The following is a 13,216-nucleotide window of genomic DNA, read 5'->3' on the forward strand; positions in this document are numbered from 1 at the left end:
TATTATGTTGTCTGTTTTGTGTGTCCTTCCTAGGGTGAAACTTGAATGTCCCAATTTTGGCATCTTAAAAAAGTTGTCTGGGCTTTTACTATTGATGACCTATCCTCAGGATAGGTCGTCAATATCAGATCGGCAGCGGTCCAACACCCAGCACCCCCGCCAACCTGCTGTATGAGGAGACTGGGTGCGCGCGGTTTGCACGTGCTGTCTCTCTTCCTGTTCACCACTGCTGTCTATGGCAAAAACCATAGACAGCAGCAGTGGACAGGAAGAGAGAAGGGAGAGGGGACGTCCGCACTGCGCTCGCCGTCTCCTTACATATCAGATTGGGGTTGCCGGTGTCGGACCCCTGCTGATCTGATATTGACGACCTATCCTGAGGATAGGTAATCAATAGTAAAAGCCTGGAGAACCCCTTTAAGCATTATATCTGTCACTGACATGATGGTATGCATCTGGGGCCACAAAGGGAAGGACTGTGTATAAGAGAGTCACAGTGAGACCTTTTTACTGCATGTACTCAAACAGTGGTCAAACAGGAAGGGAAGTGGTTGCAAGGCAGCTTGAAGTGCCACAACCTACAGAATGTATTGCCCCAAAGAGGATGAAAGAATGGAAGTAACTACTGAAGGGAGTCTGTCACCAGAAATTCACGGGTAAACCAGGCATAATGCCTTCTAGCACTAGCTCAGCTGAATGTAATGATACTTTTCACTTAGTGATCCGTTGCTTCATAATGGAGAAAAAATACTTTTAAACAATATGCAAATTAGCAATTAAGTGCATTGGTGGTGGGCCCTTGCTTCTCCTACTTTATGTGCCAGGCTCTTCCTCTCCTTCTTGCATAGTCCTCTCATGACCCTGTCAATAAAGAAGGAGAGGGAGGAGCTGGCAGAGGAAGCAGGAGGAGTAAGGGTGCACAGAGTGGCCTGGGCCTGCCCTCAGTGCTCTTAACTGCTCATTTGCATATGGAATTAAATTACCTTTTCTCAAGAATGAAGCAATGGATCAGCAAGTGAAAGGTATCATTACATTTAGCTGTGCTAGCCCTGCAAGACATTGTGCCTGGTTTATCAGTGAATTTCCTATTGCCTTTAAAATGGTATATAATTCTACTCATTAACCTGTGGGTTAAAATTGTTACAATGGAGTTAGGCTACTTTCACACTTGCGGCAGGACGGATCCGACAGGCTGTTCACCCTGTCGGATCCGTCCTTCCGCTATTTCGCCGTGCCGCCGGACCGCCGCTCCGTCCCCATTGACTATAATGGGGACGAGGCGGAGCTCCGGCGCAGCATGGCGGTGCACGGCGAAAGCCGCCGGACTAAAAAGTCCTGCATGTCCGACTTTTTAGTCCGGCAGCTTTCGCCGTGCACTGTGCTGCGCCGGAGCTCCGCCCCCATTATAGTCAATGGGGACAGAGCGGCGGTCCGGCGGCACGGCGAAATAGCGGAAGGACGGATCCGACAGGGTGAACAGCCTGTCGGATCCGTCCTGCCGCAAGTGTGAAAGTAGCCTTAGACTTTAATACTTTTTTCAAGCAATGAGCTATGACTGTAGTGAAATGAGGCACTGTGTTCAGTATGCTATCCCATATAGTCTTATACCGCCAGTCTGACAACACGTGCCTCACTTTGCACATATACTGTACATCTGAATTTGGTCATAACCTCTCAGGCCATGCATCTTCTGCTGTTTATCTACAAGTAGCATTCTTCTGACGAGGTTACATTGTGACATGGGGGCTTTAGGGGGGCAATGTTATCTTCACAATAGACCCTGATCTGGACATCTGGTCTTAAGATTCTTGAATAGAAAGGGAAAAGAGTGAGCTATTCACATGCTAATAAATGCCTGTATATAACGCTAGAGCGGGAAACTGCTGTAGAGAAGTAGAAAAAGGCACAGAGACACAGGGAGTGGGAGGTTAGAGAGGCACAAACACCGAGATACAGTACAAGCGTTGAGCCAGTCTCAGCCAGGGTTCACACTAGGAAGCTGGACAGCACTGGCAGGTGGCAATGTCTGCAGCAGCCAAGGATCCCCTGAAACCATCCACTTCTAAGCAGGAGAGAAAGGTAAGGGCTTTGCACTATAAAGACTATCACTTTAGACACGTCACCTTGCACACTTCTCACATGTTACCCCTTGCATATATTAGCATGGGAAATTCTGCTATCAAATTGACTTAGACCCACAGTATGGCACAGTTCACATACACATAGGGGGTGCATGTGCAGCTGGACTCATTCAAACTTTGCAGCCCGGCTGTGCCTAATTGCCAAGTAGTAAATGTTCACACACAGCACGAAGCAGCTTGTTGAGTCTGTGTATTTCAGAATCACAGCATGCAGGGTATACAAGCCAAGTGTGAACACCGTTGTACTCATGACATAATTAAGGAAGACTCTGCGGAAAGCAGCTGTAGCAGTTGGCGATATGACTGCACAGATAGGGTGAATATAAAGACTGGCAGTCCTTGCCTAAATATGACTTCTACAACCACAATACTATTTAGGAGCAATGCAGCTGCTGGAACTATTAATAAGTATAATTAAAGGTTATGAACACGTTCAGGGGCAGTTATTTTATTATTGCATTTTACTCATTTTGGGCTCAAAATCATTTTTTCATTTAGTCTCTATTAAACATTTTCAGCAGGGCTAAATTTCAGCCTAGCTGCAGAGTGTCTTAGATTCAGTTTCACACTGTGCTGTCAGGTATAGCCCTTATCTCTGAACTCTTGACAGCTCCTAAACACTCATTGAAATCATATTCCTATCAGTTTGATAAGAATTTAGATAGAATTAGCATTTATGAACTTTCAGGAGTTCAGAGATCAGGACTACAGATCAAGCTGCCATGGTAGCAACCTGACGGGTCAATGTGAAAGTAAGATACTCTGCAGATAGGCTGAAGCCTTGTCAGTCAAAAACCACAGAACATTTTTAATAAAGACAAATTGAGAAAATGATTTGTAGCCCAAAACGAGTAAAATGCATATATAAAAAAATTGCCCTTGAAGGTGTTCAGAGCCTTTAATCCTAGAAGTACAATAGTTAAAGAGGTTTTCCGAGACTTTTATACTGACAACCTATCCTCTCAATAGGTCATCAGTATATGCAGTGGCGTGCCGAGGATGTTTGGCACCCAGGGCGGGTCATTTCTCTGCCCCCCCCCAATTCTTGACCACATACCTCTTACATCCAGGGACATCTCCTGTCATGTAGACCTTCTCTTTCCTCTTCTCCTCCGTTAGACCGCCATGACAAATCCTATCAGCCACATCTCGTCTCTACAGAGTTTGTAACACAGACGCGTTAAATTTCTAAATTTTTCCATCAACCTCCCCATCCTGGTGTCCCCACAGTGTCATCCTGTTGCCACCCCCAATACTGTGCCCTCTGTGCTCCCCAATGCCCCAGGTACTATACTGCTGAAAAAATAGTGACCCCAGTAGACATAATTGGGGTCATTTATCAAACTGGTGTAAAGTAGAACTGGATTTCCAAAAGAGCTGTCAAATATGAAAGGTGGAATCTGATTGGCTGCTATGGGCAACTAAGCCAGTTCTACTTTACACCAGTTTTACAAATTACCCCAAATGTCTCTATAGTGTCTACAGCAGCTAATAATGTCCCCTAGAGTGCCCCCAGTAATAATAACACCCTATATTGGGCTCCAGGCAATAATCCCTGTATAGTGTCCCCAGAAATAATAGAATGGCCCCTACAGTGCCTCCCCAATAGCAACGTCCCCCATGCTGCCCCCCCCCACTGCCCCCCACACAGTATTGTCCCCCACACTGCCCCCACACAGTAGTGCCCCCACACAGTAATGTCCCCCACACAATAGTGTCCCCCACACAGTAGTGTCCCCCACAATGCCCCCACACAGTAGTGTCCGCAACAATGCCCCCACACAGTAGTGTCCCCCACACTGCCCCTCACACAGTAGTGTCCTCCACACTGCCCCCCACACAGTAGTGTCCCCCACACAGTAGTGTCCCCCACACTGCCCCTCACACAGTAGTGTCCTCCACACTGCCCCCCACACAGTAGTGTCCCCCACACAGTAGTGTCCCCCACACAGTAGTGTCCCCCACACTGCCCCCCACACAGTAGTGTCCCCCACACTGCCCCCCACACAGTAGTGTCACCCACACTGCCCCCCACACAGTAGTGTCCCCCACACTGCCCCCACACAGTAGTGTCCCCCACACTTCCCCCCACACAGTAGTGCCACCCACACAGTAGTGTCACCCACACTGCCCCCCACACAGAAGTGTCCTCCACACTGCCCCCCACACAGTAGTGTCCCCCACACAGTAGTGCCCCCCACACAGTAGTGTCCCCCACACAGTAGTGTCCCCCACACAGTAGTGTCGCCCACACTGCCCCCCACACAGTAGTGTCGCCCACACTGCCCCCCACACAGTAGTGTCCCCCACAATGCCCCCACACAGTAGTGTCCCCCACACAGTAGTGTCCCCCACACTGCTCCCCACACAGTAATGTCCCCCACACAGTAGTGTCCTCCACACTGCCCCCAACACAGTAGTGTCCCCCACACTGCCCCCAACACAGTAGTGTCCCCCACACAGTAGTGTCCCTCACACTGCCCCCCCACACAGTAGTGTCCCCCACACTGCCCCCACACAGTAGTGTCACCCACACAGTAGTGCCCCCCACACAGTAGTGCCCCCCACACTGCCCCCACACAGTAGTGTCCTCCACACTGCTCCCAGCACAGTAGTGTCCCCCACACTGCCCCCCCACACAGTAGTATCCCCCACACTGCACCCACACAGTAGTGCCCCCACACAGTAATGTCCCCCACACTGCCCCCCCACACAGTAGTGTCCCCCGCACTGCCCCCCACACAGTAGGGCCCCCCACAGAGTAGTGTTGCCCACACTGCCCCCCACACAGTAGTGTCCCCCACACAGTAATGTCCCCCACACAGTAGGGTCACCCACACTTCCCCCCACACAGTAGTGTTGCCCACACTGCCCCCCACACAGTAGTGTCCCCCACACAGTAGTGTCGCCCACACTGCCCCCCACACAGTAGTGTCCCCCACACAGTAGTGCCACCCACACAGTAGTGTCGCCCACACTGCCCCCCACACAGTAGTGTCCCCCACACTTCCCCCCACACAGTAGTGTCCCCCACACTGCCCCCCACACAGTAGTGCCCCCCACACAGTAATGTCCCCCACACTGCCCCCCACACAGTAGTGTCCACCACACAGTAGTGTCCCCCACACTTCCCCCACACAGTAGTGTCCCCCACACTGCCCCCCACACAGTAGTGTCCCCCATACTGCCCCCCACACAGTAGTGTCCCCCACACTGCCCCTCACACAGTAGTGTCCTCCACACTGCCCCCCACACAGTAGTGTCGCCCACACTGCCCCCCACACAGTAGTGTCCCCCACACTGCCCCCCACACAGTAGTGTCCCCCACACTGCCCCCCACACAGTAGTGTCACCCACACTGCCCCCACACAGTAGTGTCACCCACACTGCCCCTACACAGTAGTGTCCCCCACACTTCCCCCCACACAGTAGTGTCACCCACACTGCCCCCACACAGTAGTGTCCCCCACACTGCCCCCACACAGTAGTGTCCTCCACACTGCCCCCAGCACAGTAGTGTCCCCCACGCAGTAGTGCCCCCCCACAATAGTGTCCCCCACACTGCCCCCCACACAGTAGTGTCCCCCACACTGCCCCTACACAGTAGTGCTCCCCACACAGTGGTGTCCCCACACAGTGGTGTCCCCCACACTTCCCCCCACACAGTAATGTCCCCCACACTGCCCCCCACACAGTAGTGCCCCCCACACAGTAGTGTCCCCTTAAACTGCCCCCACACAGTAGTGTCACCCACACAGTAGTGCCACCCACACAGTAGTGCCCCCCACACTGCCCCCCACACAGTAGTGTCCTCCACACTGCCCCCAGCACAGTAGTGTCCCCCACACAGTAGTGCCCCCCCACAGTAGTGTCGCCCACACTGCCCCCCACACAGTAGTGTCCCCCAAAACTGCCCCCCACACAGTAGTGCCCCCACACCGTAGTGTCCCCCACACTTCCCCCCACACAGTAATGTCCCCCACACTGCCCCCCACACAGTAGTGTCCCCCACACTGCCCCCCACACAGTAGTGCCCCCCACAGAGTAGTGTCGCCCACACTGCCCCCCACACAGTAGTGTCCCCCACACAGTAATGCCCCCACACAGTAGTGTCACCCACACTGCCCCCCACACAGTAGTGTCGCCCACACTGCCCCCCACACAGTAGTGTCCCCCACACAGTAGTGCCCCCCACACAGTAGTGTCGCCCACACTGCCCCCCACACAGTAGTGTCCCCCACACAGTAGTGCCACCCACACAGTAGTGTCGCCCACACTGCCCCCCACACAGTAGTGTCCCCCACACTGCCCCCACACAGTAGTGTCCCCCACACTGCACCCCACACAGTAGTGTCCCCCACGCTGCCCCCACACAGTAGTGTCCCCCACGCTGCCCCCACACAGTAGTGTCCCCCATACTGCCCCCCACACAGTAGTGTCCCCCACACAGTAGTGTCCGCCACACTGCCCCCACACAGTAGTGCCCCCCACACAGTAGTGTCCCCAACACTACCCCCCACACAGTAATTTTCCCCCCACATAGTAATCCCTCCCATAATAATTTGCGCCCACACAGTATCCCACCATATTCCCCCCACGTCCTCCTGTGTGCACCCCCCTCATGTCCCCCAAAGTTGGCACATAAAATAAAAGAAAAAAATTTGCCCCCACACAGTATCCATAAAAGAAAAAAAAACGAAAAAAAACCCTGAAAAGCTAAATACTTACCTGCGCTTGCTCGCAGAGTCCCGACACTGTGCTGCTGAGTCCCGGCACAGGCACGTGCGCGATGACGTCATCACGCGCGCCTGCGCCGAGATTTCATTACCACATAGGCTTCAGGTCTACTAGGCCTGAAGCCTATGGCGGTGATCGGCGGCGGGGCAGGGAACTATGCGCTCCGCTCCCTGCCCTGCCGCAGTATGTGGGTGTCAGCGCTTCAGCAATGAGCGCTTCCATCTGTATTGATGGAAGCGCTCATTGCTTCTGGGCCTGCTGGCCCCCCAGTGAGAGCCAGCACCCGGGGCAAGTGTATGTCGACAGTTCATTGCTTGCAGAAGGAGTATATGTAATGCTGCCAACATGTCACTCCCCGCACTGGCATCCTGACTGTCAGGGCAGGGAATGACATGCGACTGTGGCACAGGTAAGCACTACATTGCTGTAGCTGGCACATTTTGTACGGGCACTGCTGTAGCTGGCACTGTTTGTAAGGGCACTGCTGTGGCTTGGACTATACATTGGTCAGGAGGCACAGCTGTTGCTAGCATTATGTAATATAGGGTTATTTCTGTGGCTGGCTCTATCAAATGGCCAAAACTAACATTGGCAATACAGTATCGACACAACTGCATGGAGATAAGCGTGACAAATGTCTTCAGAACATTGTCTGTGGCCCCAATGTAGGTATAGTATGAAATATAGTTACATAGTTACCATGTCTGACTTACTGTGCACAATTTAGGTATACAATATTTCAATAGTCTACTGACTATAATTTCCTGTTTCTGGTTTTATAATTAAAATATAACCTTTATTTTCCTTTTATTAAACAATATATCCCACAAAAAACACACAGTGAATTATTAAAAATACATATGGAGGGCTTGGACCTGTGGGTGCAGTATCTCTACTATTATGGTAGATCAGGGGAACACTATATCACTGAAAGCTACATGCAGGCTATTGGTATCTAACCTGTGTGATTACACTTTGGTGTCTATAGTGTCAGCCGACACTAGACATTTATTCATCTAAGCCGCACTTTATTAGCTAAGTGCTCTGTCCAAGACACCTGCCTTGGTTATATACTGTCCCTCACTGAGAGTCTCTCAGTAGCTGTACTACTTATGTGCTTCTATCTAGATTAACCCACATGGGGGTTCGATGTCTGCAGATCGCCTTCCCTTAGTCCATTATTAGCCCTACCATAATTTTTTTAAAATGTTAAAGACACAGCTCCCCCAACATGTTTCACCGCAAACGCGGCGTCTTCAGGGGAATGGAGCTACTATCAACACGAGTGCTTCCTGTCTACGTTCCTTTATATCAGAAGGGTAGGTCTCACTTGTAAGCCACCTACCGCTGTGCGATCTCGTGTCGATTGATGTCCTGGACGGCCAATCACATACATCTCTTCGGGAGGGAACTGCGCCTGCGTCTAGTGTTTGAAAGATTTTTCGAGTCAGCAGGTTGGTGCGCATGCGTTCGCAGATAGACTCATTTACAACTATATCCCCAGGGCAATGTATGCATGCGCTGGGACTTAGGATTCCTACCCTTCCTCAGTTACATGCGCATGCGCTACAACTTAGACTCACTCTCGATCATATCTCAATGTCCCATGCGCTTGCGCCGGGACTTAGACTCCAGAATGGTACGGATCCATCCATATTAGATGCGCCTGCATAAGGACTTGGAGTCTTCCTCCTCCCTTCCATATGTCCGCGCATGCGTTAGTACTTAGAATCAGGTCTGTCTATATCCTGCATTTAATGCGCATATGCTGAAATTTAGGTATATAGCAGCTTGGGTATATATGATTGTGAGTTTAGAGTATAAAAGTTGCTGCCTTATCACATTGAACAATTTATGACATGCCAGTTTAACACTATTTTATGAAGTCCTATAGAAGTGAATGGAGAGAGCCAAGCACCCACTGCCACCTCTCCATTCACAGCAATACAAGACGGGGCCTCTTTCTTGGGATAGGTGCTGGTCCCAGTGGTGGGACCAGCACCTATTAAGTACTTATATGGATATGCCATAAATGTCCAGATGGGAATAACCCTTTAAGGTGTCAAATAATGTCCAGTAGTTCCTAGACATAGCATATGTGAGTGATGAAGCTTATGACATCATTCTCTAAATGGCCACCATTTTTCCCACCTGTTTAGCTCAGAAAGCCACTCATTGAACGAAAGAGAAGAGAACGAATTAATTCCTGCCTGGAGCAACTGAAAGAGACGGTGATCAGGGCATTTCATCTTGATGTAAGTAACCTGCTTATCACATGGTATGTACACTGCTCAAAAAAATAAAGGGAACACAAAAATAACACATCCTAGATCTGAATTAATTAAATATTCTTCTGAAATACTTCGCTCTTTACATAGTTGAATGTGCTGACAATAAAATCACACAAAAATAAAAAAATGGAAATCAAATTTTTCGACCCATGGAGGTCTGGATTTGGAGTCACACTCAAAATTAAAGTGGAAAAACACACTACAGGCTGATCCAACTTTGATGTAATGTCCTTAAAACAAGTCAAAATGAGGCTCAGTAGTGTGTGTGGCCTCCACGTGCCTGTATGACCTCCCTACAACGCCTGTGCATGCTCCTGATGGCGGATGGTCTCCTGAGGGATTTCCTCCCAGACCTGGACTAAAGCATCTGCCAACTCCTGGACAGTCTGTGGTGCAACGTGACGTTGGTGGATAGAGCGAGACATGATGTCCCAGATGTGCTCAATTGGATTCAGGTCTGGGAAACGGGCGGGCCAGTCCATAGCATCAATGCCTTCGTCTTGCAGGAACTGCTGACACACTCCAGCCACATGAGGTCTAGCATTGTCTTGCATTAGGAGGAACCCAGGGCCAACCGCACCAGCATATGGTCTCACAAGGGGTCTGAGGATCTCATCTCGGTACCTAATGGCAGTCAGGCTACCTCTGGCGAGCACATGGAGGGATGTGCGGCCCTCCAAAGAAATGCCACCCCACACCATTACTGACCCAATGCCAAACCGGTCATGCTGGAGGATGTTGCAGGCAGCAGAACGTTCTCCACGGCATCTCCAGACTCTGTCACGTCTGTCACATGTGCTCAGTGTGAACCTGCTTTCATCTGTGAAGAGCACAGGGCGCCAGTGGCGAATTTGCCAATCTTGGTGTTCTCTGGCAAATGCCAAACGTCCTGCACGGTGTTGGGCTGTAAGCACAACCCCCACCTGTTGATGTCGGGCCCTCATATCACCCTCATGGAGTCTGTTTCTGACCGTTTGAGCAGACACATGCACATTTGTGGCCTGCTGGAGGTCATTTTGCAGGGCTCTGGCAGTGCTCCTCCTGTTCCTCCTTGCACAAAGGCGGAGGTAGCGGTCCTGCTGCTGGGTTGTTGCCCTCCTACGGCCTCCTCCACGTCTCCTGATGTACTGGCCTGTCTCCTGGTAGCGCCTCCATGCTCTGGACACTACGCTGACAGACACAGCAAACCTTCTTGCCACAGCTCGCATTGATGTGCCATCCTGGATAAGCTGCACTACCTGAGCCACTTGTGTGGGTTGTAGACTCCGTCTCATGCTACCACTAGAGTGAAAGCACCGCCAGCATTCAAAAGTGACCAAAACATCAGCCAGGAAGCATAGGAACTGAAAAGTGTCTGTGGTTACCACCTGCAGAACCACTCCTTTATTGGGGGTGTCTTGCTAATTGCCTATAATTTCCACCTGTTGTCTATCCCATTTGCACAACAGCATGTGAAATTGATTGTCACTCAGTGTTGCTTCCTAAGTGGACAGTTTGATTTCACAGAACTGTGATTGACTTGGAGTTACATTGTGTTGTTTAAGTGTTCCCTTTAGTTTTTTCAGCAGTGTATATTAAAGCATATCTCCTCCTAACATGAATAAGGAAATGGAAATCCTTGATTTCTCCCAATCTATAATGTTGTTATTTAATATTTTACAGTTCATGCAATAGTTGTCACCCAGCTTTACCACTTTTTTGCTTAAGCAATTCTTTCCAGGTGTACAATGCCTATATGAATTTATAGGCTCAAGGACATATATTTTCAAGTGGAAGGTTTTTAAAGGGTTATTCTTGGTAAAGCTGAAAAGTTTGGTTTTGCTCAAGGGAAAATAAGTAGGCAGCCCAAACCTTGGGTGTAAGAAGTTCTGAACATGAAGGTTTCTCTTTGCCCATAAGAAGATTGCATAAGTGGTGTCTGAGCCCATTAGCTAAAATAAGGCATCAAACACCATGCCTTTTCAGAGTCATTGGGTTTTTCCATGGGAGGCACACATAAGGATTTCCCCTAAAAGTGATCTCCTGACAGGTAGTAGATGTATGTCAAAAGATCCCTTTTAGGTGGAATTCTCATTGAAGCTGGGATGCCTTAAGTTCGATTTCCTCCAGTTTCCAATACTAAGCTCATGGATGACTTCTCAGGGATATACAATATCACTAGAGAACTCCGGACAAGTCCATGGCCTTTCAAACCAATGAACATGTGCTTAGAATATTATATCAGAGATTTACCACAGGAGCAATCCCCAAGAGGGCCACAGGGTTAATTGAGGCTTCATCAGTCTGTAAATCACGTTTGGTCAATGTGACCATACACATTACACATTAGATTAAAGTCAAGCGAACCCATCAATTTAGCCAGGACAAGGCGACCATCTAATGAGTATGGAGGTGTCCTGATTTCACGCCTGTGGTAGATGCTGGGAAAAAGAAGGATTGTGCATGTTGGAATTCAGCAGCTGCCTGCAGCAGCTCATTCACCAGGGCTAAGTGGACTGCAGCGTCCATTTTGCTCTAGCTATCGTACCGCATTGATGACATTTTCTGACATGTCTCACATGATCATTGAAGATCCTGAAGAATCTTCACTTTTTATTTAATGAAGCTGTTTTCCACTGACAGAACCATTTTATTTCTCCTATATATTCAAAGGCAAAGTTTTTCATTTTCCACTTTTTTCATTTTTGTTAAAACATTCATACATGATTCACTTTGAGATCAGTGTTGTATAAAGGTAAAACCCCCACAATTCGTGGTGCAGTTGTGACACAACTGCACTGTGGATGGGTCCATGGGCCCTAATTAAATTAATGGTACCGTACTGTTTAGTTGGTCTGAATTGTTAATGGCCAAATCGCACCTGCAATACTGCTCACCCGTTAACAATACAGACCAACCAAACAGTGAGGTCTCGTACTGCCATGCGATACCCGACCGTGTCGCAACCCTGTCGCACTCTACTGTGGCATGTGGTCGTACACCAAGGGTATGAATTAAACCCAAATAGCTGTACTATCTTTTTTTTTTTTTTTTTTTTAGCAGTCCAAGTTGGAGAAAGCAGACATCCTGGAGATGACAGTGAGACATCTGGAAAATATTCAGAGAAGCAGAACCACAGGTGAGGAATTGTACAGATGCGTTCAATCGTATTTGTAGTCTATATTGTACCCATATTGTGGGTACAATAGAAGACAAGTCAGTAGAATAAGTCACTACTGACTTGACCTTTGTGTATTCGCGGAAATAAATTGGAGTCATACAAACTTACGTTGCTTGGATATGCCATTGGAGAGCAACCACACATTTCAGTACAAGATGTTCGCACTTTTGCCCACTGGTGGCGGACACTGTTATTGGTCTGTGTGTAGGATCACTAAAGGTCCCAACAACTAAACACCATTGAGCAGCCCACTTATGATGTTTAAATTTGAGACAACCACTTTAAGCCAGTAAATGGTGCTACATACACATGTGTGACATCTGTTCTCTCTCTCAGGTGAGACCTCTCAGACTGTAGACAGCCAGCAGAGATTCAGCACGGGATACATTCAGTGTATGCATGAGCTCCACAATCTGCTACTAAACTGCGACTGGATGGATCAAGCCCTTGGTGCACGGCTTCTCAATCATCTGTTAAAATCACTTCCCAAGGCCATGGATGCAAAGTCCGAGCTGCCCTATATGATTGAAGAGGGTGCTGGGAGGATTCCCTCACCCACTATGAAACCTGATCCTGACACAAAACCACAATTTAATGTACTGCAGAAACATTGTCCTCTTATGGGCTCACTGCAGATGTGGAGACCCTGGTAACCTTGTCATGCCACCTAAATGAAGGGGCCTTATAGAGCAGGCTGGGTAACGCCATAGGCAGACTCACTGTTCCCCTCTCTCCTTAGCATGTTTATCCACCCTTACCGTGTGTTTCACTTGTACCCTGCAGTTACATTGGATATAGGAGCAGAGAGTGAACCTGCTGTTGGCTGTAGCTTGTCTTCCATACAATATATATGTATCTTATAGATATGCTTTAACACGTTGGGGTGC

General features: G+C 49.1%; 1 protein-coding gene across 1 annotated transcript; it reads left to right on the top strand.

Moving 5' to 3' along the window:
- The first annotated feature begins 2,022 nt into the window (after positions 1-2,022).
- On the top strand, positions 2,023-12,982 carry LOC120999045 (transcription cofactor HES-6-like). Its single transcript, XM_040429921.1, has 4 exons — positions 2,023-2,079; positions 9,038-9,133; positions 12,209-12,287; positions 12,666-12,982. The coding sequence occupies exons 1-4, from the start codon at positions 2,023-2,025 to the stop codon at positions 12,980-12,982; spliced, it is 549 nt and encodes a 182-aa protein (XP_040285855.1).
- The last annotated feature ends 234 nt before the right edge of the window (positions 12,983-13,216 follow it).

The sequence above is a fragment of the Bufo bufo genome, chromosome 4 (assembly GCF_905171765.1).
Source record: "Bufo bufo chromosome 4, aBufBuf1.1, whole genome shotgun sequence".
NCBI lineage: Eukaryota > Metazoa > Chordata > Amphibia > Anura > Bufonidae > Bufo > Bufo bufo.

Coding starts and splice junctions, on each gene's coding strand:
- LOC120999045 (XM_040429921.1), top strand. CDS start 2,023: ATGTCTGCAGCAGCCAAGGATCCCCTGAAACCATCCACTTCTAAGCAG. Junction 2,080..9,037: donor CTTCTAAGCAGGAGAGAAAG/GTAAGGGCTTTG, acceptor CCACCTGTTTAG/CTCAGAAAGCCACTCATTGA. Junction 9,134..12,208: donor TCAGGGCATTTCATCTTGAT/GTAAGTAACCTG, acceptor TTTTTTTTTTAG/CAGTCCAAGTTGGAGAAAGC.